We start from the raw sequence: 24,460 nt of genomic DNA, 5'->3' as shown, positions 1-24,460 counted from the left end.
TCCTTAAAAAAATCCTGTAGAATATTAAAGGAAGCTGTCTAGATGAACCATTACTTCAAACACTCACATATCCCGTCTGAAGAACCTAAAAAGTGACTTGGCCTAGCTCATCCATAACTTAAAACATTCCACCATCATCAGATCTGGGTCTGTTGAGACAAATCTGGTTTCTGTGTCGTATAAGCCTGAAGAAGAGGCTGTAAACACAGGACTGTGTGATTCAGATCATTCTGCTGAGTTTATTGCACCACCGATGATTTGGATGATAAAATATGTGACTTTTTTTAATGAAAACTGATCGTGACGCTTTACCTCAATAATAAGGCAAACTAGGACGCCATGGTGGTGTGCCTGTTAGGGCTGGTGCCCCGCAGCTCTCGGGTCGAGTTTTAGTGCTCTGCTTTCCTCTAGGTTGTCCCTGCGTGTGTGTGCGCTCTGTGATGGAATATGGGGCTGTCTTGAGCCCTATCCGTCTGGTCCCAGGAATTAGGTAGCCGTCTGGTCAGTTCAGGACGGGCTGGTCAGTGATCCCAAGATGAGCTTCATGCTCCAGAAAGGCATTAGAGGTTGGAGGTTCTGCATTTGTCTGCAGCCTGCTCACTTGTATCAGAAGACCTACTACAGTGGGCCAAACGATCCCTTCTCGTTTGAAAACCTTCTGAAGGTAATGATTCCTGAGCTGAGCTGTGATGTGAAAGGTGCTGTATACCTGGACTCACCAGCCACCCCCATGAAGAGCTGGCAGTCTCATGCACAAAGCCTGGGCCCTGTCGAGAACCCCTTCCTGCAGAGGACGGACTGTGTGAAGGATTGACCGACTGCAGTGGTCTAGATACACTGGAATCCCAGAGATCCGAGAGACTGTAAGGATTTCAAAAGAAATACAACAAGTTAAATTCATTCGCCAGCCAGCCCTGATTCTCCGTGAAAAACTCGATTTAAACACCTCCTTTCTTCTTAAGGCTCGCGAGTACTAACAATTAGCTTTTAGTTGGCAGGCAGGCAGGCGGGCGGCTTGTCTCAGTGCGTTAGCGCTATGCAGTCCGACCCAAAGACATGACCCTGCTGCGTTCGCCGTTGAAAAATGTGGAGCGAAGGGCACATGCTTCTTTACGTTTCACTGAAATTCGAGACGCGCCTCGTCTTCGTCCACACCTATGGAGCCCAGAGGAGGGAGGAAGTGTTTAACTCCCCATTCTGCGTCTGTTGATGTTCTAGAGAGCAGATGAAAAGAGATTCAATAAGACATCATGAGCTGTAAAATGCAAATCCCATTTCATGGGTATTTAGATGTGTGGCAGATCTGAGGACTGCTTAACAGACAGTGAGTGGGAAAGCACAGTGGAGATGTGTGACAGTGAGCACTGAGACACACAGACAGAGCAGAGCCGCCCTGTGTGTGTGTGTGTGTGTGTGTGTGTGTGTGTGTTTGTGCGGCATTGCTGTTCACAGTACACGGGCGGCGCCACTTTGTGCTCACGCTGTAGGTGTCTTCGCCAACACTCACTGCAGGAGCAGCAGAGGAAACTCGGGAAAGATTCACCTCAAGACGCCTGGCAGATGTCAGCTGTAGGCACGCACAGGGTGTTGCGTGCAGGTAGGAAAAGCATGAACTAGAAGTACAAATTGGCCATCCATGAGATTAAAGAGTAAAAGACTGGTGTTCATGTTGACACTTTATTTCCATATTCCAGATGACATGAGAAAGCATTACAAAAAGGCAAAGGATTGTAAGGCTATACAGTCAAAAGCATAGAATCTAAATCAAGAGATGTCATGTTATCATTTGATCAAGTTCTAGTTAGGCCTCATTTACAATACTGTGTACAATTTTGGTCACTGTGTTAGAAAAGGGATATTGCTGCTCTGGAATCAGTCCAGAAAAGAACAAACCAGATGCATCCCAGGACTCAAGAAATGTCCTTCAGCGACAGGAGGAAAGAACAGAATCTTCTTAGTCTTGAACAGAGAGGATTCCAAGCAGATCAGAAATAAGTAGTCGGCACGCTCCAAGCCTCAGGCCAAATCAATGCAGTGGATTTCTTCAGAAAGAGCCGAGAAGCACAAACCAGGGGAGACAAGCAGAAAGTGCTTGGAAGTGGAAGAGCATTTAAAACTGAGTAGAGGAGGCACTTCTTTACCCAGAGGGGTGTAGGAGTGTGGAACAAGCTGCCCAGCCGTGTTGTTGAAGTCGATAGCCCGGTTTCTGTTAAACAGCAGGATGAGAAAATCCAGTAGGGTCAGGAGGCACTTCTTTACACAAAGGGTCATAGGAAGGTGGAACAAGCTGCCCAGCCATGTTGTAGAATACCTGAATACTCAATACCCTGGTTTGGTTTCTTTCAAGAATTGTAGTCCCTCCTCCTTAAGGGCGCTCCGGCTCTTCCTTGTTTGCCCTATTCCCCGCACCTGCCCCTTGGTCCAGTCTCCTTCCTGTTTCCCTTTAAGAGCCAGACGCAGTCGCCAGTCGTGGCTCTGCATCTGGTTTCCACATCGTGTGAGCCCGGGACCTGGTTGCGCCTGCCTCCGTTATGCTTTTAGCTTCCTGCTCCTGTTCCTGTTCCCCCCGCCGGTCCCGACGGCACCTGTTTTTAATCCCTTGTTTTGGATGGATTACCTGGCCATGGACTTTTGCTTGTTTTTTGGATTCTCCCTTGGACATCTTCTTGGATTGTTTGCCTCGGCCACACCTCCCCGGATCACCAGCCCCCCTGTTTTCATCCCCGTATTCCTGCATGACTTTTTCCCCAGTGTTTCCTCACTATTCTGGATTGTGTCGTCTGCATAGGGTCCGAAAAGAACTGTTCGTTACAGACGCATTTCCCCCTTCACTTGTGGGGACGCGGCAGAGACAGGCACCACTGTGTGGGAGCAGCCAGGGCAGGAGACGGGATACGCTAACCACTTGATCCACTCCGGGCATGGCGAGCTGCACTCAAAGACGTGCGCAGACGATTCAGATTTCAGGAGCGGAATCTCGACATCTGAGTAAATGACGGCGCACAGAAACCCTTTCAAGTTGTGAAAGGCAATGAATCGGGTTGACTTCATTTCTTGTTTCACTTAGTAGAACACAGAGACACAAACGGAATCCCATTAAAAGAACTCCCAGCTGTTTCCAGAACCCACACAGGAAAATATCAATGTAAGACATTGATTTCCAGGGCTCACTGTAGAAGACGACGCATTGCGATCTTTAAAATCGACCTAGATGCTGCGATAGAAAAATCTGGGGTATAAGAAACTGCCAGGAAGTAGTGGTCTGAAGGGGTGATTAATGTGCTCTTCCGTTGTTCCTTTATTTTAGCAGAACAATCTGTTGTTACAAGGCCAGCCTGGAAACCCTTTTATACCGCAGGATGTTCACTGGAGCAATCCGAGTGGGCTCAAGGCCAGAGCAGTACCTCACCCACAGCCCTTTAGTCCAGAGCGTAATCTGGACCAGAAGCAGAACTCTCATTACAAACGAGAGGAGGCCCACTTAGGAGTTAGGAACTAGCTGATCGGAGGATCTTATCCAGCCAGCTCTTAAAATAAACCTAAAACCTGCTCCGTGCTGCTGCCATACTAGCTGAGCGTTTCTTCATCCAGCCAAAGTGTTCCTTCCCATTCGGAGGCGTCAGGAGAGGGAGCTCCTGGCCTGTCTCCTCTTCGAGCTGATTCCCAGTGACGGGAGCAGGCTGCGCTCCCTCCAGGCACGGCTTCAGAGGGCCACGATTGACAGCTGTCAGGCCGAGCGCACGAGCGACAGATAAGAGCGCATCACGCCCCCTGCTGTTTCTGAGACAGAGGTGCAGTAGAGTGTTTGTGAGAATCTGGCCAGGGATGCTGAGATGGACCAGAGCCCGGATGTCTTACAGGGCTCAAGCCCTGGAGGGAGAAGAGGATGACTGATGTTGATGATGATGTTCTGTCTCTCTCTTGTTTCCCCCTCCATGTCTTCCTGCGTCTCGACTTCCCCATATCTATCTCTGGCCTTCCAAGAATGTTTATTCTTTAATACAGCGATCCTAATGATTTACTGGGAAGTTAATTAACCGGAGTGAATCATTAGGAGCAGCCTCTGATTAGCTAGTCAAACACCTCCACACAATACCCTTTGTTCTAAGTCTTCCTGCTGGGACATGCAAATGTCGCTAAACTTTGCCAGCCCCTCCTGACACACACAAACACCACTCGTAATTTTAAAGCAGAAGACTAAGTCCTGAGCTGTCAGTCATTTCTCAGGGCCTCCAATCAGCCTTAATAAAGACCCAGAGCTACTGCAGGTGTTACAAGTCTCAGGCTCAGACAGAGACGCAAGTAACGGGTCGCATTACTGTTAAATTAGGAGGAATAATGACACAGGACAGCTAGCTGTGGCTTCTGGGCCTCCTCAATTACTTCTGAAGGAAAATACTGGTCCACAGCGGACTTCAAAATGTAAACCAGCCAACAACCTCCAGTGCAACAGCTGCTGTTCCTAACAGAGGTATACAGAGCTTTAGTATTACAGAAGAACAAGGGACACATTGCCCAGTCTATCAGTAATCCAGTAGAATACTAATATGCAGTTCACAGGAATACTAATGTGCTGTCCCCAGGTGCAGTTTACAGGACTGCATATCCCACAATCCTCTTTGAGGCAGTGGTTGAGCACGACTCCAAAGAGCCAGTGCCTGGATCACTCCCCTGAAGGTCCCACTGGGAGCCACTTTCAATCAATCAATCAATCAATCAATCAATCAAGGTGTATTTATCAAATGCACAGCAATACAGCATACAGCAGTGGTTGTCAGCAGTGAAATGCTTTTTCCGCAAGCTCGCAAGGAGAGACAGGACAGAAGTTGATAGAATTAAGGTGACAGAGTAGAATGCAACAAATGATACCGTTTACAATTGACAGGATTAACAAAATGAGTAACATAAGGAGGTGTGGTAGGGATAGGAGGTGTCAGGGAAAGAAAAAAAACTCACAGGACCGTAAGAGCCCTCCTACAGCAACCCTAGGGTCTGGCTTAGGAGCAGCTTGTAGATCATAAGCTACAAAAAAAGTTGTTTAACAGGCAATAGGCTTGTATCGCTGTCCCTACAGGAAGACAATGGGCAGCTGATTGTAGACTCTCTCCCAGGCCAGGTCAGACTCCCCCCCCACCCAGGCCGGATCTGCAAGAGTGAGGAGGCAGTGTGGTGGGCAGTTCAGACAGAGGCCGGCCCCTCTCTCCCTCCCAGAGTCTGTGTGTGTGCGCCTTTCATACATGCGAGTGCCTGTGTGTGGACGTAGGTGGGTGTGTGGGTGGCATCGTGCAGATATATTTTCTCTTATTGTGTCGCTGTGTGTGTGTGTGTCTCTAGAGTGCGAGCAAAAGTTTGCCGCACTGACTCACTGCAAAACCATGCAGGTCTGTCGTCTGTTTCGGACTCCTGTAATTGGTTAACGTGTGGGATAATTCAATTCATGAGAGCAAATATTGTCTTCTCCTAACCCTGGGCACCTGAATGGGTCTTATCTCAAACCAAGAACAGCTGGGTTGCTGATAAAGTACAAGTACACAGTACAAGATAAAGCACTGAGGCAGTCAGGCCTCCAACACTAGAACTGGGATAGAATATAATTACATGTGAAATGATTTTATAAACTAAGTGTTTTACTTTTTTGTTTTTTCAATCTCCTTAATTTTCTAAGAAATTGAATTGAATTGAAAAGAAAAGAAATTGAAAATGGAATTGTATTCAATATTATTCAAATATTATTTCATGACATTAACACATTTACATATAGCCAGATGGTTTAGTTTACCGATTGTCGATAATTAAAAGAATTAAAGCAATATTAAACAGTCACAGTTAAAGGAAGCAGGAGGAACTGGTTATTGATAGATACCTGACAAGGACTTCAGGTTAACTTGCTCTCGAGTCAGAACAATGATTAGGATTGTTTATTCCATTACCTGACAATATTTGTCCCAGCCCTGCCAGTTGAATGGACAACCCCAGTTGAATGGACAGCCCTAACTGAATGGACAACCCCAGTTGAATGGACAGCCCTAACTGAATGGACAGCCCCATTGAGCTCCAATTGAACGGGTTGACCTGCTCTGCTGGGTTGGCAGGTTGGGGCAGTCCCGCAGGTCTTGTCTTAGTGCAGGAGGGGAAATCTGGCAAAGGGAACTACAGGAACAACAATATTCTGTCTCTCTCCTCCATCTGTGTCCAAGGGAGTGCAGGCTGTTAGCAGCTAATGTGCAGCAGGTCAAAGCAGGTGCCAGGACAGCTACATACTTGTCAGCCCAGTGGATGTCTCTCCAACCCTAGTCCTGAAGAGCTCCAATCCAGTCCAGTCTTATAGGTCCCTTGTTCCTAAAGATTGGCAACGCCTGTAAATCCTGTTCATTAATCAATTGAACAAATAATTTGTTCAATTAAGAGAACCCTAATCTTTGAGGGCGTGTTTAGAAATGGGTGTTTGAATGGTGACCTGTAAAATCTGAAGGACCGGGGGTCTCCAGGACCAGGCTGGGAGACCCGTGGTCTGGCTCATCTGCAGTTGGCATGATCACGTTCGTGCTTGTCCAATCATCTGGAATTCTCCTCCTTTATTGAAGCTGTCTCTGTGAGACCGTTTTGCCATGGGCCCACTGAGACAACGGTGTTCGTATGTGCTTGTTCATGAGCCCTTTGGTTCCGGGCAGCAGTAATGTTTAGGGTGATGCCAACATTCCTGTCACGGACAGGGGCCTGGAGGTATCACCTTTCTCTCTCTCGTTCACCCTCCTACTGCACACTTGAACCTAAGGACACCGAGAGCCACCGGGCCATTCGCTTCTTTACAAAACACGGCTGTTTTTCTCCTCTGATTTCACGCTGCGGCATCTGCCCAGCAATCTTTTCATGCTTCAGGTTTCAAGTCGCTTAGCTCCTGCTTGGAAATGCAGCGTGTCCAATAACAAGATCAGATTGGTGCATGCTGCTCACTTCGTTTGCTCGAGCATAACAAGTTCCTCCTTGGCTGCCTTTCTGCATTTGAACACCCTGCTTAAAAGGAGAAATGCCTGACGTTCTCTCTGCCTGACTGGCTCGCCTCTCAGTTTCAGCGGTGCAACTAACTCTGCGTTTCTCTCCGCTGCCTGCTCTCTGGGAACAGGCAGAGGGGGCGGCTCTGTCTCTGAGGCGCAGCTCAATCCCGTCTGCACGTCGCTTGTCTCAGGGCTAATTCCATAACGCTTCCTCAGCTGTTGTAAGTTCAGAAAAGAGCTTTATCCCCAGACAAGGTTGCGTTGCAACAGTTGTGCCAAAATCAATACTTCTCTCCCTCAAGCTGGGGCCGAAGTTCGTTTTTGAGCGCGGCAAGCTGAGCAAGGACAGAATTGCCAAAACTGTAAGCCAGCCGAACAGGAGACAAGAGCAAGAGTTGATTTCAACTTACTGTGCTTCTCTGGCCTTGTGGTCCTGTAGCCTTTTATTATCTCTGTTTCAATGAACGAGCCCTTCTTCATTCATTTCGTGCCAGAGCTATATAATGGATGCACAAAGAGGTGCTTCAGTCTGTCGATTTCAGCACTACAAAATCTCCGTGCATCCCTCTCACTCTGAGTGGAGAGCTTGTTTCCCTTTTATTTTAGCTCCACAACATTAATGGACAGCTCCCAGCCTTCGCTTACAGCCAGCGTCAGCATTTCTCCGTTCTGTGACTTTGGCCACGTAGTGACAGGCTCTGTTGTCACACATTGTGAGTCTGCACTCCCCGTACACCTGTATAACTTGCTCTGTGTGCATTAGTGTGTCTAGACCTTAGTTTTTCGGCTGTGATATTGTCTACTAACTATCCGCAGTTATTAGTGCAACCAGAAGAGTCAGCTCTCCTGTGAACTCGGAGTCCGCTCAGTTTAATGACATGTAATGGAAAGACGTTTCCCTAGCCTTCCAGACAGGTGTGTGCCTGCCGCAGTAACACTCTGCTCTCTCCTGCACATCCAGCAATTCTCTCTCTTTAAGAATACCTCTGCCTGTGGTCATCTTCCATATCGCACGGACACAGGCAGCAGGACAGAACTGCCCTTTTGACTGGCCTCCAGACTTCATTCGAGCTCTGGCCCACAGGCCACTGCACCCTGACGGTGTCCGAAAAGGCACCACGGTGGTCTTTGTCAGATTTCCACAAATCTTTACTTTGCAGTCGCAGCCCAATCAAGGAACCTCCTGGGTTTCCAGCCCATCTTGGCACTGGCCTGCGGACACTGGCACACAGGCACACCAAACACCCAGCAGCTGTCACACCTCCCCGCGGAACAGCTGGCTCTAGAGCTGTCCTGATTTCACGGGCAACGACAGCGGCTAGTGACAGCGTGACAGGAGAGGCGGTCGTGGATGGAGTTTTGTGGGCACTCGGCTTCACCCGCTTGGCGAAGAGGACCCCCATGCCCAGGGGGCAGCTGCAAAGGTGGAGATGGGGTTGGAGGAGGGATGCAAAAAAAGAGCGAGGAAGAGGAGAGGGTGACGTGTGGTATAAATGGAAACTGAGGCCATTGCGTCGGGATTAGCTGTCAGCTGCTTTCATCCCTCCCAAAGGTTCATTAGTTAGCGCCATTAGTCGGCAGTTAAGCCACCTGTGTGCCTGTGGAGCCGGCCCAGTCCGAGGCAGTCTGCGCTCTGCTGTAGACATCCCACAAGGCTCTGCAGGCCACCTCTGCAAACAGCTGTGAGCTGGAGGGCCTCTCGCAGACGGGAGAGGGGAGCTGCTCGCACACGCAGCCTTGCTGTGCCAAGACTGGGTCTGTGTGGGCAGGAGCTGGGCGACGAGAGCAGAGGAAGGCGGAGAGGAAAAGAAGGAGGCAGAGGAGGCAGAAAGGGAGGGATGACAGAGCGGGCAGTGACAGGAGTGGGAAATGGAGAGACGCTCCTGCAGGGTTTATAGAAATTAGAAATCTTTCTGTCATCGCTGGGGCTGTAACAAAAGGACAGGCTAAATAATTCATTCAGTTTAGCAATTAACACCTAAGAGCTTAAAATAACTCAAGGTCCCCTGTTAGTACATTGTTAAAGGTAATATAGGATAAACTAAAGACAGATCTGAAGCAAAGAGTGAGGCAAATCTGTGCCCAGTAAAACTCAGGTTCCCCACAGTCCATGTTTCTACTGTATCCAGCATCTGATCTCTTACTTTAAAATCTTATCTGGTTTACTCTGCTCTTAAAAATGCCTCCATGAGGGCTTTTCTGTGTGGTTAATTCTGCTTATGTGCTTGTCTAGCACACAGATTGAGCCTTATGGTCCAGTTGCTAGTTGCTAGGGACTCAGGATGCTCCCTGAATAGAGTAGATGTTAGCAAAGCCTGGCTTTCTTCAGCCACTTCCAGCAACAACAGGGGGAGGTACCCTGCTCCTCTCATCAGTGCTAATGCTCCTGTGTCCTCTTCCCACCTGTGTCTGACAGGTAGGTGGCTGATTGGTGGGAATAGCCATTAGGTGGGTGTGCCAGACTGCTGGGTGTGTCTGACTGGTGGGCATCTCTGTTAGGTGGGTGTGCCTGACTGGTGGGCATGTTTGTTAAGATCACTTTATTAGCCCTGTACAATTTCTTGCATTAGGAATTTGTATTTTTCGCATACCCCAGCTTGCTCTCCATGAGACACACAGACACACAGGTGGGTGTGTCTGACTGGTGGGTGTGTTTGTTAGGTGGGTGTGACTGACTGGTGGGCGTGTCTGTTAGTCAGGTGTGACTGACTGGTGGGTGTGTTTGTTAGGTGGGTGTGTTTGATGGGTAGGTGTGTTTGTTAGGTGGGTATGTTTGATGGGTGGGTGTGTCTGCTAGGTGGGTGTGACCTGTGGGCGTGTCTCTTAGGTGGGTGTGACTGACTGGTGGGCGTGTTTGTTAGGTGGGTGTGACTGACTGGTGGGCGTGTTTGTTAGGTGCATGTGACTGACTGGTGGGCGTGTTTGTTAGGTGGGTGTGTTTGATGGGTGGGTGTGTCTTGCTTGTGGGTGTGTCTGACTGGAGGGCCGTGTTGGACTGGTGGGTGTGTCTAACTGGTGAATGTGTCTGACTCGTGGGTGTATCTGACTGGTGGACGTGTCTGTTAGGTGGGTGTGTTGGACTGGTGGGTGTGTCTGTTAGGTGGGTGTGTTGGACTGGTGGGTGTGTCTGTTAGGTGGGTGTGTTGGACTGGTGGGTGTGTTTGCTAGGTGGATGTGCCTGACTGGTGGAAGAGTCTGGCTGATCGGCAGTTCTAGTAAAGTCTTAAACATTCTGATATTTCGAATTGTGTAAGTGTTTAAAAATACAATATATTCAAATCCAAATATCAAAAAAAATGTTCAATTGTCAGCTGAGAAATTGGAAAATACCCAAAACCTGGTGCTGTCAGCACAGACATCCCCCCAGAGCATGTCAAGGCAGCACTGTTCTATAGAGAGTGCAAGAAATGAAAAGAAGGAAACACAAAATATATAAACCCATCTTTAGCCCAGAAGATTAACTTGTAGTTCTTGGTTAAACTGAGCCACCTGTTTGCTAATCCCCGAGCTGGGCCTGCCTGTCTCATGTCCATCTGTCTCCTCCTGTGCAAACCCTGGCACTGAGTTTCTGCTCAGGGCTGCGTCCTCAGAGAGGAGAGGACCGGCTGGCAGGCCTGGGAACAGGACACACTGCGGGACGCAACACGCCAATCACAACATACCGTATGACTCTTTGAACAGCCTGTCGTGGCTGGCATCACAGGCTGCTGCGTTCCCTCGGACACACTTCTCCTTCACTCCTGCTCCAGGACATCATTCCTCCCCTGCCTCTCCAAAAAGTATGGCTCCTCATTTCGCAGCATCATTTCCCACATGTTCAATTGCTTTTGCAAAACATTGTGCCCTGGGGTGCAGTTTGTTACCATTTCCGAATACACCGAAGCCTGTCAGCAGAACTACATATCAAACAGCACCCTAACTGGGGGAGATAGCAGCTACAGAGTTTGCGCCACTCCCCCAGGAAAGAAAGAACATGGAAAATGTTTTATTATTTATGGACAGTTCTCTTTCATAAGTGCGCAGTCAGCATCTTTTCCTGTTTTGAGATTTTTTGTTTGTTTGCCCTGCATAGTATCCTGAGAGAAGGATTTCTTTACAAACTACAGACAAGTGAAGATGCGCCCCCCTCCCAGGCTGGTATTGAGACCATGCGCTCTGAATTCAAACTGGTGTGTGTGCTGTACAGCTTTGTTTGAGAATGAGCTGAAGGCACTCCGGTACTCCAGAGTTGCAGCAGTATCTTCTGGTGGGACTTACACCTGGTCCCCCTCACCTCAGTAGTCACGATAGCTTGGAGTTATATAGCGCCTTTCACCACAATACGGATCACACCGCCAAGGTGACAAGGGGTTTGTCCACCCAGAATTCCTTACAGTCCCACGGGCCCTGTAGACCACGGACTCCAGCGAGCGTCTTTGTGTTCCAACTGCAGGATGCTCTGTCGGAGAGAGGAGGAGAGGAGTCTATTGCCACGTGTACATGTACATTGGAATTCTGATTCGCACAGATCTCTCCTCCTTTGTTCTTGTTTTTGTTAATTTTCGGTTGTTTTCGTTGAACATGAACCTGATCCCGACGCCTCCAGCCCCTGTGTCATGGGCTCCCAGAGGCAGGGGTCTGGGACTGGCTGCCTGCGGCCTGACTGTGGGTGGTCTCAGTCAGAACGGTTCAGACCCCCAGCTGGACAGCGACCCCCGGGGGCTGGCCAGCAGCACTGAGAGTGTAAGGCTGTGGGTGGGAGCTGCCTCCTGCCTCCAGCTGCTGCTCGCTCTGCTGTGGGCACTGAGGGGGGGGCTCGCAGACCGGCAGCCGCAGAGGAACGTGGGGGGGGGACAGCTCACGTTGGTCCCCATTCCCCACGTGTCAACACACAAACGTCAAGGCAGCCAGGCGCGTTTCTTAAAGACGGCAACTTTAAATTAGGGTGGCATAAAAAATGTATAAATTCCTAATTGTAAAAAACGAGGTAAGGAGGGCAGTTTTTCTGGGCTGCTTGTGGAGTTGGCAGAGAATGTGGAGGAGCCACAGATGTCTGGGTTATTATTAGATCCTCCTGGTCACCCAGATATTCCAGAGCTGGAGGAAAAGAGGGATTAACAAGTGAGGACATGGCAGTGTGAAGGGATACTCTCTCTCAGTCAGTCCTCCCTCCCTTCACACTCTCTCCACCCTCCCTCTTTCACTCTCCGAGAAGCGCAGCTTTGTCTAAGATGCCGCTAACACTCCATTGCCAGCACTGCAGCCTGCTCGCGCGGGGAGAGGGGGCCGGTGACGGCCTGCTGTTCCCAGAGATTACCAAGAGGAGTGGGATCAATCCGCTCTCGGGGCTCCCTGCTTCCTGTGTGGATTTTGCTGTGGCGGTGCCGCTTGCTCACAGCTGAAGCGCACGGAGGATCCCGGGGGAGTTTGTCATGGAAAGGACAGCGAGAGGGAAATGGATCGGCCTGTGAATGAGAATTAAAGAGTGATCAGCCTCCCTTGGCTGGAGAAACCAAAACCACTGCTTCATCCGGGTCCCCTGTGGCGGCGCCAGCGTGCCTCCGTCCTGCTCAGCATGCTGTAACAGCCCTGCCCCCACCTCTCTCTCCCAGCCTCATCTCCCAGCATGTCTCTGATAGGCCTCTCCCCTAGGTACTGTATTGCACTAAAATACACAGCTCGGCCCCAACAGCCATGTCACCCTGCAACTCACAACTGGCCACCCAGTGAAGCTCAGCAGGTGTGAGCCTGGTCAGTACCTGGATAGGGTGATCTCCTGGAAAGCTATGGTCGCTGCTGGAAGTGGTGGTAGTGGGCCCAGTAGGGGGCGCTCACCCTGCGGTCAGTGTGGGTCCTAATGCCCTAGTGTAAGGGCGGGGACACAATACTGTAGTGGGCGCCGTCTTTCGGATGAGACGTTACACCGAGATCCTGACTCTCAGGGGTCATTAAAGGTCCCCGGGCATTTCTTGAGAAGAGTTGGGAGTTATCCCGGTGTCCGGGCCAGATTTCCCCCTCGACCTTTACTGTGGCCTCCAAATTGTCCCCATGTAGGACTGGCCTGCACTGGCCCTGTGATGGATGGGCGTACCCAGGGTGTATCCTGTCTTGCACTCGTTGCTTGCTGGGTGGGCTCCGGCTTCCCGCGACACCGTATGGTATAAAGCGGTTTGGCCAATGACATGACATGGCACAGCTCGCCCAGTCGAAGTCTGTGGCACAGTCCCGTGTCACACAGGCACCCAGACTGGTCTGGCCGGTTCCCCGTCTCAGTCTCAGATCTGTCAGCGTTTTGTATCAACATCTCTCTCCTCCTGTCTCTCCCTCTTCCTCCTGCTCACCCCCCCCTCAGCAACCTGCCTGGTCCTGGGCTGCCTGATCTTCCCGGACGGCTGGGACTCGGATGAAGTGAAGCGGATGTGCGGAGAGCAGACGGACAAGTACACCCTGGGCGCCTGCTCCGTGCGCTGGGCCTACATCCTGGCCATCATGGGCATTCTGGATGCCCTGATCTTGTCCTTCCTAGCCTTCGTCCTGGGCAACCGGCAGGATGGACTCATGGCTGTGGAGCTGCTGGCCGACAGCAAAGGTAACAGCCTGCTCACGCCTGTGAGCTCTGTGAGTCAGGACCACTGCACACACACACACACTCCTGGGGTCCTGATCGCCCGTGAGCTCTGTGACAGAACCACTGCACATACACACTCCTGGGCTGTGAGAAAGGGGCCCTGTGGTATTGGGATTGGGCTGAAAAATAGCTGGCCATTCTTCACAGCTGCATGCACAAGGCCTGTGCTGGGCAAAGCCACTTAGTCTTTGAACATCAGGCGCGTCTTCCTTTAACGAGGAGCCTGAAAATCGATGCCCACTGTTAGTCCATGATTTTACACCCTGTGAGCTGGGCCAACACGGGGGTGATGTGACACACTGCAGAGCTGTGAGCAGGGTCAGTGCCATGTTGACGCAGCTTGCAGATATCTCCACGGATCGCTGAATCAACACTAGTGTGTTTCGGCAGATAGAGCCGGGCGGGGAAGAGAAGCAGGTGCTGGGCGGCAGGACGGAGATCAAAGTCATTGCCTCAGCCCAGTCATGTTGACCCAGTGTCACGAAGGAGTTCTTTCCGGGCCCTATGCAGACGACACAATCCGGGGTTGAGTGAGGAAACACTGGGAAAAAAGTCATGCAGGATACAGGGATGAAAACAGGGGGGGTGTCCTTGGTGCGCTGGTGTTCGGGGGAGGTGAGGCCGAGGCAAACAATCCGGGAGAAATCCAAGGGGGAATCCAAACGAAAGCAAAAGTCCAAAACCGGGCGGTCCATCCAAGACAAACTAGATAAAAACTGGAACCGGGTCGGAACCGGCGGGGGGGGGAACGGGAACAGAGAATAAAACCTTAACAGGACCAGGCACTTCCAGGTCCCGGACTCGCCTGGTGCGGAAACCAGAGCGGAGCCCGGAACAGAGTGGGCGTCTGGCTTTTAAGGTGGAGCTGAAAAGGGGCTGGAACAGGGAGCAGGTGCGGGGGATGAGTTACAAACTAGGAAGGGCTGGAGCATCCTTAAGAGGAGGGGTTACGAACGTGACACCCAACAATCGTGTTTCCATGTCATCGGCTTGGTGTCAGGCTACCCTGTGTTACTTCCACTGACAGAAGAACACAAGCAAAGCTTACCAACTGAAGCAGGCCATTCTGCTGTCTTAACCGATACCATACTGACACCTGAACCTCCCCAACATTACCAGCCTGCAGTGCAATGACCTCAGGGAATCATCCTGCAAGACAACCAGACTCTGCAGGTCTGAATGTCCCCACCCGGAGGCTCTGTGATCCGAGCGTTCTTGTGTTTGTGCAGAACTGGGATCTAACAGTGGAGCAATAGCTGCATAAGACCGACCAACTAGCCAACTGGCAAAGGAACTGACCTTTGAATGAAACCCTTGAGCGATCACCTAATCTCAGTCACCTAATCTCCTAGCCGCTGCTCAACGCTACAGGTCATCTTCTCAAGCAAAGCCCATCCCTGAACTCTCTCGACCAGCTGAGCAGAGGCCATTTTCATAGTACATGAGCCAGCAAGTCCACACTCCTCATCAATTGACAGACCGAACAAGCGACTTAACTGAACACTCAATACGAACCAGAGGAGGCCATGCAGCGTTAGTTAGTAATGAACTGATCCAGGGATAGAACGGCCACGGTATTGGCCTCCACAACATGTGTAGGTATCTTGTCCCACACTCCCACAGCCCATTTCTCTGGTTTAAATGCACCTGCAGTTTGGTTCCACTGGTGCCCTCCGGTGGCTGTTTCGCTGTTCATTCTGAAGAAGTCCGCTGGTGGGCCTTGAAGAGTCTGGAAACTAGTATCAGAACATGCCTCCGAACGTTTCTGGTTGCTCTTCTCTGGAGGACTTCCAGAGCAGCAATCTCTCTCCTATAACAAGGTGACCACAATTGTTCACTATATTCTGAAGGAGCTGTAGGATACTAGTGCATTCTGCTCTTTTTACATAATGTCCCTTGATTCAAATTCCACAGGGTTAAATTATATGTCCTAGTATTTTATTTACCTTTTTAATTGCTTCTCCAGACTGGAAGATCGTAGGAGATGTAAGTGAGGTTGTCAACATGAACACCTATATCAATGATATCAATGAAAACTCCAACTATGTGCGTAACCCACTCTAACCAATAAACTCTGAGTGCACCCAGCACCCAGGTAAGCTCTGAAACAACTGGCCGTTCAGATCAGACCTGCTGACCAGCCCCAGCCCCAGGAACACACAGACAATCCTTCTCTTGGAAGCAACCAGCCCTCTTCACAGATCCCGCAGTGTTTTTGCTGTGGCACTGAGGCAGGAGCTGCTGGCTTCCTGTTAATGATGTCCAGGGGCGCTGTGGGGGTGGGTGGGAGGAGAGGCGGCCCTGTGACAGATGAGCAGGCTGCCACATGCTCACTTTCCTGTATCGGCAGAGCCTCTCCATCGACTCTACTTCTGTTTATATGTCCTATTCCAGGCTTCACTCCAGCTGAAATACTGGGCGCAATCGGACTCAGAACAAATGTTTTGGCGCTTAAACATTTAGAAGAGGAAGCCTTGCGCTTTATTTATTTTTTCTTTAAAAAGTGGTGAGAGCCAGGAGGTCCTGACATCAGCTGCTTGTCAGGAGCTGCTGTCGTTGTCAAGGCGCTTTCTCAGACCTGGTCACCACGCTGCTCCGAATACCCACACACGGGCTTAGAGCTGCGTCCCAGGACTGCCATGAAACAGACAGCTCGGGGCTGCTGGACTGAGCGATGAGTTACTAATGCGTGTTTACACAGCTTGCAGCTAGCCTGTCTAAATTAATCGCAGACTCAATAGCAGTCTGCACGTTAGAGCAGGGAGACTGGCAGGGAGGGAGAGAGTGCGTTCTAATGGTTAGAGCCCTTAGAGGCTAGGGGAGCAGGAGGAATACATTTGGTTTGTCCATCATACACCATCTGTCCACCTCTCTATGTCTCTCTCCCCTCTCCCCTTCTCTCCCCTTCCAATTTCTCCTCCTCCTTACATCACCCCACTCCTACTCCTTTCTCAGGTTCTCCCCCCCTTTTGCGAGAACTGGTTCTCTTAGAGACACAGTGTTTGTTCCCTGCTGACGAGTCCTCCCTACTCAGTGTTAAAACTGGTAGACTCGTTGTTGCCCCCGCCTGGCAAAACCGCAGTACTGCAGCCCATACTGCACAAGTCAATGATAAAGTGATTGAAATGTTATATCCTCTTTTTTACAGAGGTGAACTCTGCATTCACACAGCTCCTAGCAAATGTTAAAGGACCATTAGCTGCATTTCCAAACTATACATACTAAAAAAACTATATGCCTCTAGCTTTAAACATACAAATAACACAAGAAACAGGTATACACTGATGTTATAGTGTCGATACTCCTTCTCTACTGCTCCCGTCTCCTCTCCACCACCCAGCCGAAACGTTGTGTCTCTTTTCTTTTCCTGTCAGCGTGGAATAAGCCTTTTACCTGTTCCTTTGCAGCCTAAATATGCAGATCTAACTGCCTACTCCAAAATACAACTAGCTGTCTAGCCAAAGAATTCTAAAATTCAGGAAAGATGAAGAATGATTTAGAGCTGCATGCTTGCAAGCAAAGGCTCAGACCGAATCGGTCCTGCCTGCTGAGAGCTGTGGTGGCGTGGAGGTAATGACGCAGGAGATCACAGGGATCCTCAAGATGAACAGAACGGGTGGAGGTGGCCTCTCTCTGCGCTGCGCCGCAGTGCGTTCTGGGCCCTGTGATGTCACTCACTGACCATGTCCGTTTCTCTCTCTCCACAGACAATGGGAATGCCTAACGCACAAAGGTGAGTGACCTGTTGCTCAGCCATGTCCTGACAGGACAGCCACTCTGCTCTCACTGGAGCCAAGATAAGAGGGATTTAATCGACTCTCGTCCTCTGCCCAGAGGCTCCAGTAAGCGTCTGTACAGCAGAGTGGCCTTACTGGAACTACAGTGTCCAGTAACTGGACCAGGGTATATCCAGATCTGCCTGCCTCCCTCAACTCGTAACAAGTCCATTTCCTGCAAGATGTGTTTGATTATTTCCACTGGCTCATCTGAAAGAGACTTTGTGCAAAATTACAGCCAGTGACGCAACTGACAGATGCCGAGTTAATTGCTCTGCACCCCCCAATCAAATTCTAAAGAGCAACAGTTCCTGAATGAATCGGTCCTGCCAATTAATTCCCTGCTAACTTGTTCTACACAGCAGCTAATAACTCCTGATTAGTTTAACAAGGGAATGTTTGATTTCTGAAGTGGACAGCGTAGAGCAAGTAGGTTGCACTTTTCTGCTAGACTCTGGCATTCCACACTTTAATTGTCAAAATTGACTTTAACCACAGGAAGGCTGTGGGTTTGATCAGAGGTGTATCAGCAGCTATATCACTCTGTACCTCACAACTGGCAGCCCACTGAAGCTCAGCAGGTGTGAGCCTGGCCAGTGCTTGGAGGGGAGACCTCCTGGGAAAGCTGAGGCTGCTGCTGGAAGAGGTGTAAGTGGGGCCAGCAGGGGGCGCTCACCTTGCAGTCTGTGTGGGTCCCGATCCTTCACATCACAAATATAGTGATGGGGAAACTGTACTGAATAGTGAGTAAAGGTGTTAACCCCAGTGTCCTGGCCAAATTCTCCCCTGGTCTTTACCAGTCATGGCCTCCTAATAATCTCTGAACTGGCTTCATCACTCTGTTCTCCTCCCCACTGAGAGCTGGTGTGTGGGGAGCGTACTGGAGCACTATGGGTGCCGTCGCATCATCAGGTGTTGCTGCACCCTGGTGGTGGTGGACGGGAGCCCCCATTACCTGTAAAGAGCTTTGAATGGAGTGTCCAGAAAAGCGCTGTATAAGTTTAAGGACTGTTATTTATATAATGAAGCTGAACGCTGAAAAAAAATGAGCACCGCAAGAGTGAACACTCAGGGTGCAGACCTTACGCCTGGCCAGTCACTCCCTGGCTCTGCTCTCCCGCAGGTCTCACCGGTGTCCAGCAGGGGGCGGCCACGAAGTACTTTCACGCTCCGGCTTTTTACCCCATCACCCCAAGGGTGGGAGGCAGGCTGCAACTCTGGGAAGGGACAGAGACAAGGATGGAGGAAGAGAGAGGAGAAAGACGAGAGCGAAAGAAGGATGCGGCTCTCCTGGCTTTAATCAAGGAGCTCCACCACTGTCGAGACCCCCCCCCTCCACCCCTGCCCATTGCCGCCCCCCTCTTGCCTCTCACTCGGGGGGGGGGCACCATTACCCACTGGAGACGACCTTTATAGAATAGAGCCTGGGTCAGGGCGGCGGCATCAGTGACAGCTCCAGCCCACAGGATGCTTGGCAGAGTGATGCGCAGACAGACTGAGCCCCAGTACCCGCCTGACGGATCGAATAACCCACAGACACTGGCATCTACAGAATCAGCATCTTCTGCATCATGTCCTACAGCTTCCTGCATCATCTTACTGTCATGTCCTGTATCGTATCCTACATCAACCATGTCCGACATTATCCTGCATCTAACCGTCGTTTACATCATGTCCTGCATCACATACTACATCATTTCCTACATCATCCTACGTCATCCATGTCCTACATTATCCTGCATCCACAGAATCACCAACTTCTACATCATGTCCTGCATCACATCCTACATCATATCCTATATCATCCTACATCATCCATCTCCTTCACCATCCTGCGTCTACAGAATCACCAACGTCTACATCGTGTCCCGCATAATGTCCTATATCATCCCCTGCATCATTCTACATCATGTCCTACACCATATCCTGTGTCATGTTCTGCTTCATTGCACACACTGACCTTGGCATTTTGTAAAATAAATCTTACAGTTATAACCACAGCAGAAATAATAATATAAGTACTACGTTTATAAAGCAGACGGTCATGTTTTAGATTAGTAATACTCATTCTACTGTACAGCTGACATCAATCTTCCTGTTTAACGGTCAGTTGGTTTGCAGACACCTACTGCTAAGAGAGACCGTCTCCCAGATGCGGAGCCAGGACAAACCTTCCCTCGTCCTGGGGCGTCCAGTTCAGTCCTGTCTGCTGTACTGGACTGTGCATTGACTCCCCACCACACTGACTGATGACTACAGGACTACTCTGCTGGCTGACCTCCAGCACGCCAGCAGTGCAGAACACAGTCAGGTGTGACCTTGAGCTTTCTGTAGATAATCTTCCCCATCTCCCAACGAAGAGTGCAGGACCACAAGCACTCCATCTCCGCCTGGGATCGATCACTACCAGAGGCAAAACTACACGACACAGGAGGGGTCCAGGGTAAGAGCCCAGTTCTGAGACCCCTGAGCACCTTGTTCTCACGGTGCAGCCGGGATTCTGAGAGGAACAACTCAAGAGAGGGCGAATTCGACCGCATCTGAGGAGGGTTACGACACAGAACCCCAGTAATTATTTCCTTACTTGGCAAACTAATGATGGGGGGGAATAATGTATCCTTCATCATCTGCATCGTTAGTAGCTTACGGTTTTCTTCATCCAGGAGACGAAGGCGATGGGTTTTGTTTTTCCTCCGAAATTGTGTTTGAACTTCATCAGCTCTGTGCCGTATTACCTCTTAATCTGTAGTTCCTTTTGATTTTTAATGAGTCGCTAATAAACGGAATGTGTTCGTTCTGACCAGAATGTCCTGCGGCCAGGGTAAACAGAGGGGTGGACTCGTGTTTTGGTCTCTTGAGCTCTGGGCAGTTGGTGGACGGCTCTCCGCTGTCGAGACGTCCTGGCCCAGTCTGCCCTGGACCGGCGGGCTTGGCCAGCTCCACGCTGGACTGGACTGAACGTGTCCACTCTTAGGACTCCAGCTGGGGTCTCCACAGCACTGCTGTCAGGGAGAGTCCTCTACTGTCCTGGCTTGGGGACAAACGGCGGCGGCGTGGAGCTGGACTGTCTCTGCCCCTCCGGCCGCTGGCCCTGACCTCAGGGCTGGGTCTGAGGGCCGAGCCCACTGGCCCGAACTGAGTCTGCTGGCTCTGGGGAAGAAATGTATTAATGAATGTCTGTGTATAATATCTGTGTGTGTACAGTATTATAATAGGAAACCACCAAATAATCCTGTTGTGTCCTGAAAAAAAAAAAAAGACATGAACTCTTCATCGATATTTGATTAGTACAAATGTGTCCAATGACAGACCCTGCCGATGAAGGGGCAGAGGAGCCTGGCCATCGATAACACACCCAGCTCGAGGCAAACCCTGCAGTGGCCCAGCATGCTGTGCAGAGAGACTGGGGTCTGGAGTCCTGCAGTGATGCATGGGGTATTGCTTTTATACAGTGACATCTGGGTGTGTCCGTAACGCTGTGCCCACATGAACACTCAGACCTCCAGAAGGGGGGAGAGCACGTGCCTGCAGTATCCCAGAGGAGACTGGCACTTCTGGCTGATAGCAGGGCAGGGGTACTCGCACTCACACCTCGGTATCCCAACCTAAGTCGTTCCTGAAAATCTGTGCGGAAGGCAAGAGATCGTAAATGGAAGATAAAAATTCCACTATTTCTTATTCCACCCCATTCCGAACCGAAGACAAGCTCACTCAAAAACCACCCTTAACGTGTAATACCATACAGGCCATTAAAGCACGCTTAGTGAACAAAGCAGTTCTACTGAAATAAGCCAACCATAGCTGTAAAAGAATTCATGATGTCTTATTTACATTTTTCATTCTTTCGGAATAGATCGCTATCGTAGCGATCTGAGAACGATGTGCACACTGCTGTCGACTGTTACGCTAAAGAATGTTTTCCTCTTCCTTAGTGAAGCCCATAATGAACAGCAACTATAAAACAAACACAAAATAAAGCACTTTGGAAACGAGAGCACAAGCTTTATTCGTGATCGTAAACGAAGCGCCGCTGCCTCTCAGCCCCCTTCATCGCGATGCCCGTCGCCCGCGCAGACACACGCACCTGTCCAGAGGCTCTGAATCCAGATGCTCGCAGAAGGTTCTCGGCCAAAGTCAGCCACTTTCGAAGTTCGGATGAGCGAAATTCCGTTCTTATAACGAATTACGAGGTACAAATTCTTCATGTTGGGATGAGTGAAAATTCGTCTTATACCGGGGTATGAGTGTATAGAGCAGGGGTGGCCATCCCTGCTCCTGGAGAGCCCCCGCCCAGCAGGTCCTACAGGCCACCCTTCAATCAGCCATTAGCACAGACGTGGAGCGTGTGTGAGAATCGGTCAATTTGCTGGGTTAATTGGTTTACTGAAGTCATAAATTGCCACCTGTGGTCCCTGATAAGCAAGGTGTGTTGGTATTCGTATCTCAGTTGATTTCTTCATTCATCTCCTGACCAAAGTGCTGACTCAAACAAATGAGGTGTTCAAAGGGGTTAAGAGAAAACTGACCCATCCTGAACTGTGGCTTTCTATTGGTGGCCAGGCTTGGAATACAGCAAAACTGCTAAGCCATGCTGCACAGAGTCACACGAATTCAGCCGAAAGAAACCTTAAAAAACAGACTTTAAATCTGAAGACAGGAAGTGAAGTGGGGGAAGTTAATTTGTGTTACCGCAGCTGAAGCCCATTGGCTTCCCTGCCGGCAACTGAGCGTCAACAATCATCTTCCCCTGCACAGTCTGAGGCAGTCAGATTGGAGCCGCCTGTTTGGAAACTGATTCGTGAAATAAGTATCTGTTGAGGACTACGATAAGATGCCCTAACAAGGTCGATGCTGACACAGAAGCAGAGCTACACAGACACCTGTGGCCTGTCAGGAGAGCTGTCGAGTCAGAGACGACAACACAAAAAAACGCGGCTTACAAATCCAATTGACTTGTAGGGGGATGTTCTAAAATTCCTATTTCTTCTCCCAGGCCTTCTGAAAGCAAGTGTGAAAGAGTTTAAACGCAACACCTGGTTTGTGCAAAATTCAATATAGGAATTTTAAATGGTCTACTTGCAGGCGGGAAGAAATGAGCCCAATCTCCTTCTCTGAAGCTCTCAAATCATCACCCTGCAGACTGACAGAGAGCTCACTTTTCCTCCTCCCCCAGTGTTGCTCCACCATGCTGACAAGGGCTCAGCCTTGTCTTGTTGCAGTTAATGAACTTGTAAGAACTGAAAAGAACTAGAAAATCATGCATTTCTCCAAGACGTTTAGATTTAGCAGAAAAGCAGCAAAAACTAGCAGCATGAACAACTCTAAAGGCTAGATCTGGAGAACAGCTAATTGTGCCAAGACTATGTTGACCTCACTGTTAAAAGGTGCACCTGCAGTCAACAGCTTAGTGTGAATTTTAATTTCCATGCTGGTGAAGGCAGCAGATTCAAGCAGTGCATTCTACAGTATGGGAAATGCCTCAATGCTAAGACCTGAAAAAATACCGCACTGCGTTGCAATACTATGTGTCCTTGGGCTGTTCCTCTTGGCTGCTCGTTTCACCGACAACTCAGCTGGACTTAAGCCCAACCTTTGGATAACATCAGGGTTTTGGGGGGGATGAAATTTACAGCTGGAAAGTACTCATTAGTATAAATGTGTATGGTGAGAATATTAAGTTCACTCCATGATGGAGAGACACAGGGACAGACATCAAAAGATACACAGTGCGAGTAAAAGAGACAGATTTTCTGTTTCTTACAACTTGTCATTGTTAATTACTTGGTATAATTAGAACTGCTAATAGTTGTTAGCTTTTTCAACGCTGGAATTCATCTGTCATGCCAATAAAGCACTTGGAATTGATTTGACAGAGGCAAGAACATACAGTGAGAAACAGAAACAATGAGACTACCAGAGAGACAGGGGGACCCAACAAGAGAGAGAGGCAGTGACAGGGACATCGCAAGAAATATTCAGGTATCAGACATTCTTCCCCCGCATAACAATTCTAATCCCAGAATTCCCACTCCTGCCAGAATCAGAACAGCTGTCAATCCTGCTGGGAGAGGGGGAGGAAACTCAGCAGACCTACAGTCTGAAGGCCAGTAAGTGAGTCACTCCGTGTTACTGTTGTAAATGTTTTTCTAATTGTTGAAATCTCCTCACCTGTACACACACCAATATTAATTCGATTTATGTTTCTGGCAGTTTTTGTACCCCATAGTTCAGTTCTGTTTCTAGTGACTGTAAATTGCTGTTCTTCACCTGAGTAAAGTCATTTCCCAATGGTCACAGCTGCACCATGACCTTCTAAAATCAGTATTCTATTGTTTCATTAACACCTCAGTCTGTACTTTGCCCATGATGATGCTGTTGTCAACAGATTTCAGTCCCAGATTGGCGGTACTGACCGCCTCCGGTCTAGTAATGTCTCTGTCCACTCCTGGTGCTGCACAGCCCCAGCTCATGAGGGGTTCATGGATCTGCGGCTAAAGATGATGAAACTCCTTATGCCAGTAATTAGATTAAGTAAGTAATTGAGAGTTGGGTTAGGAATCCAACTAACCTCTCCTTTGAAAACCAGAATGCCCTTTGGTTTCTCAGGGTCTTATACAAATGTTCCCAAAAAATATGTTAGAATAGAGCCCCAGATGTTCTGATTGATGTCTGATGATGAACTGTTTCCTACAACAGCAGGTTTTTACATGCATGGCATAAACACAGCTTAAATGCCCAAGTGATAAAGGTGTAACTGACTGACTGTGTTTGTCTTGCTTATCTGGTGCCTCTGCTGCTTTGGCCTCCTGTCCATAGGGGGCACCTGTTCCCACTGTCCCAGCTCAGTCTGGTCCCGCAGACCCACAGGCCAATCCCCTGCCCCTCTTGCCCCACCGTAGCCAACGCCAGGTCAACAGGGATGGAGGCACTGAACCCAGATCCCTCCTCCGTGGCGGGAAAACCCTGTTCCTGGACTGCTGCAGTTCCTCGACTCCGGGTTAGAACAGGAGGGCTTCAGTGAAGTTCACAACCAGGCTTATAAACCTAATCAAGAGCTTATGACAAAGGAAAACTGCACTTGG

General features: G+C 49.7%; 1 protein-coding gene across 5 annotated transcripts in view; it reads left to right on the top strand.

Annotated features, from left to right (window-relative positions):
- The window catches only part of lhfpl3 (LHFPL tetraspan subfamily member 3), a 39,159-nt gene extending 15,463 nt beyond the window's left edge, over window positions 1-23,696 (top strand). For all 5 annotated transcript variants that reach the window (XM_088645568.1, XM_088645565.1, XM_088645566.1 and 2 more), the window contains 3 exons: window positions 13,327-13,563; window positions 17,310-17,335; window positions 18,502-23,696. In XM_088645568.1, coding sequence (XP_088501694.1) covers window positions 13,327-13,563; window positions 17,310-17,326 — 254 coding nt within the window. In that variant the 3' untranslated portion in view covers window positions 17,327-17,335; window positions 18,502-23,696. The remainder of the gene's footprint in view (window positions 1-13,326; window positions 13,564-17,309; window positions 17,336-18,501) is intronic.
- The last annotated feature ends 764 nt before the right edge of the window (window positions 23,697-24,460 follow it).

Source organism: Lepisosteus platostomus, chromosome 9 (assembly GCF_059453375.1).
Source record: "Lepisosteus platostomus isolate fLepPlt1 chromosome 9, fLepPlt1.hap1, whole genome shotgun sequence".
In the NCBI taxonomy this organism is placed as follows: Eukaryota; Metazoa; Chordata; class Actinopteri; order Semionotiformes; family Lepisosteidae; genus Lepisosteus; species Lepisosteus platostomus.
Note: the sequence above shows the minus strand (reverse complement) of the source record. Positions and strands in the feature narration are given on the sequence as shown.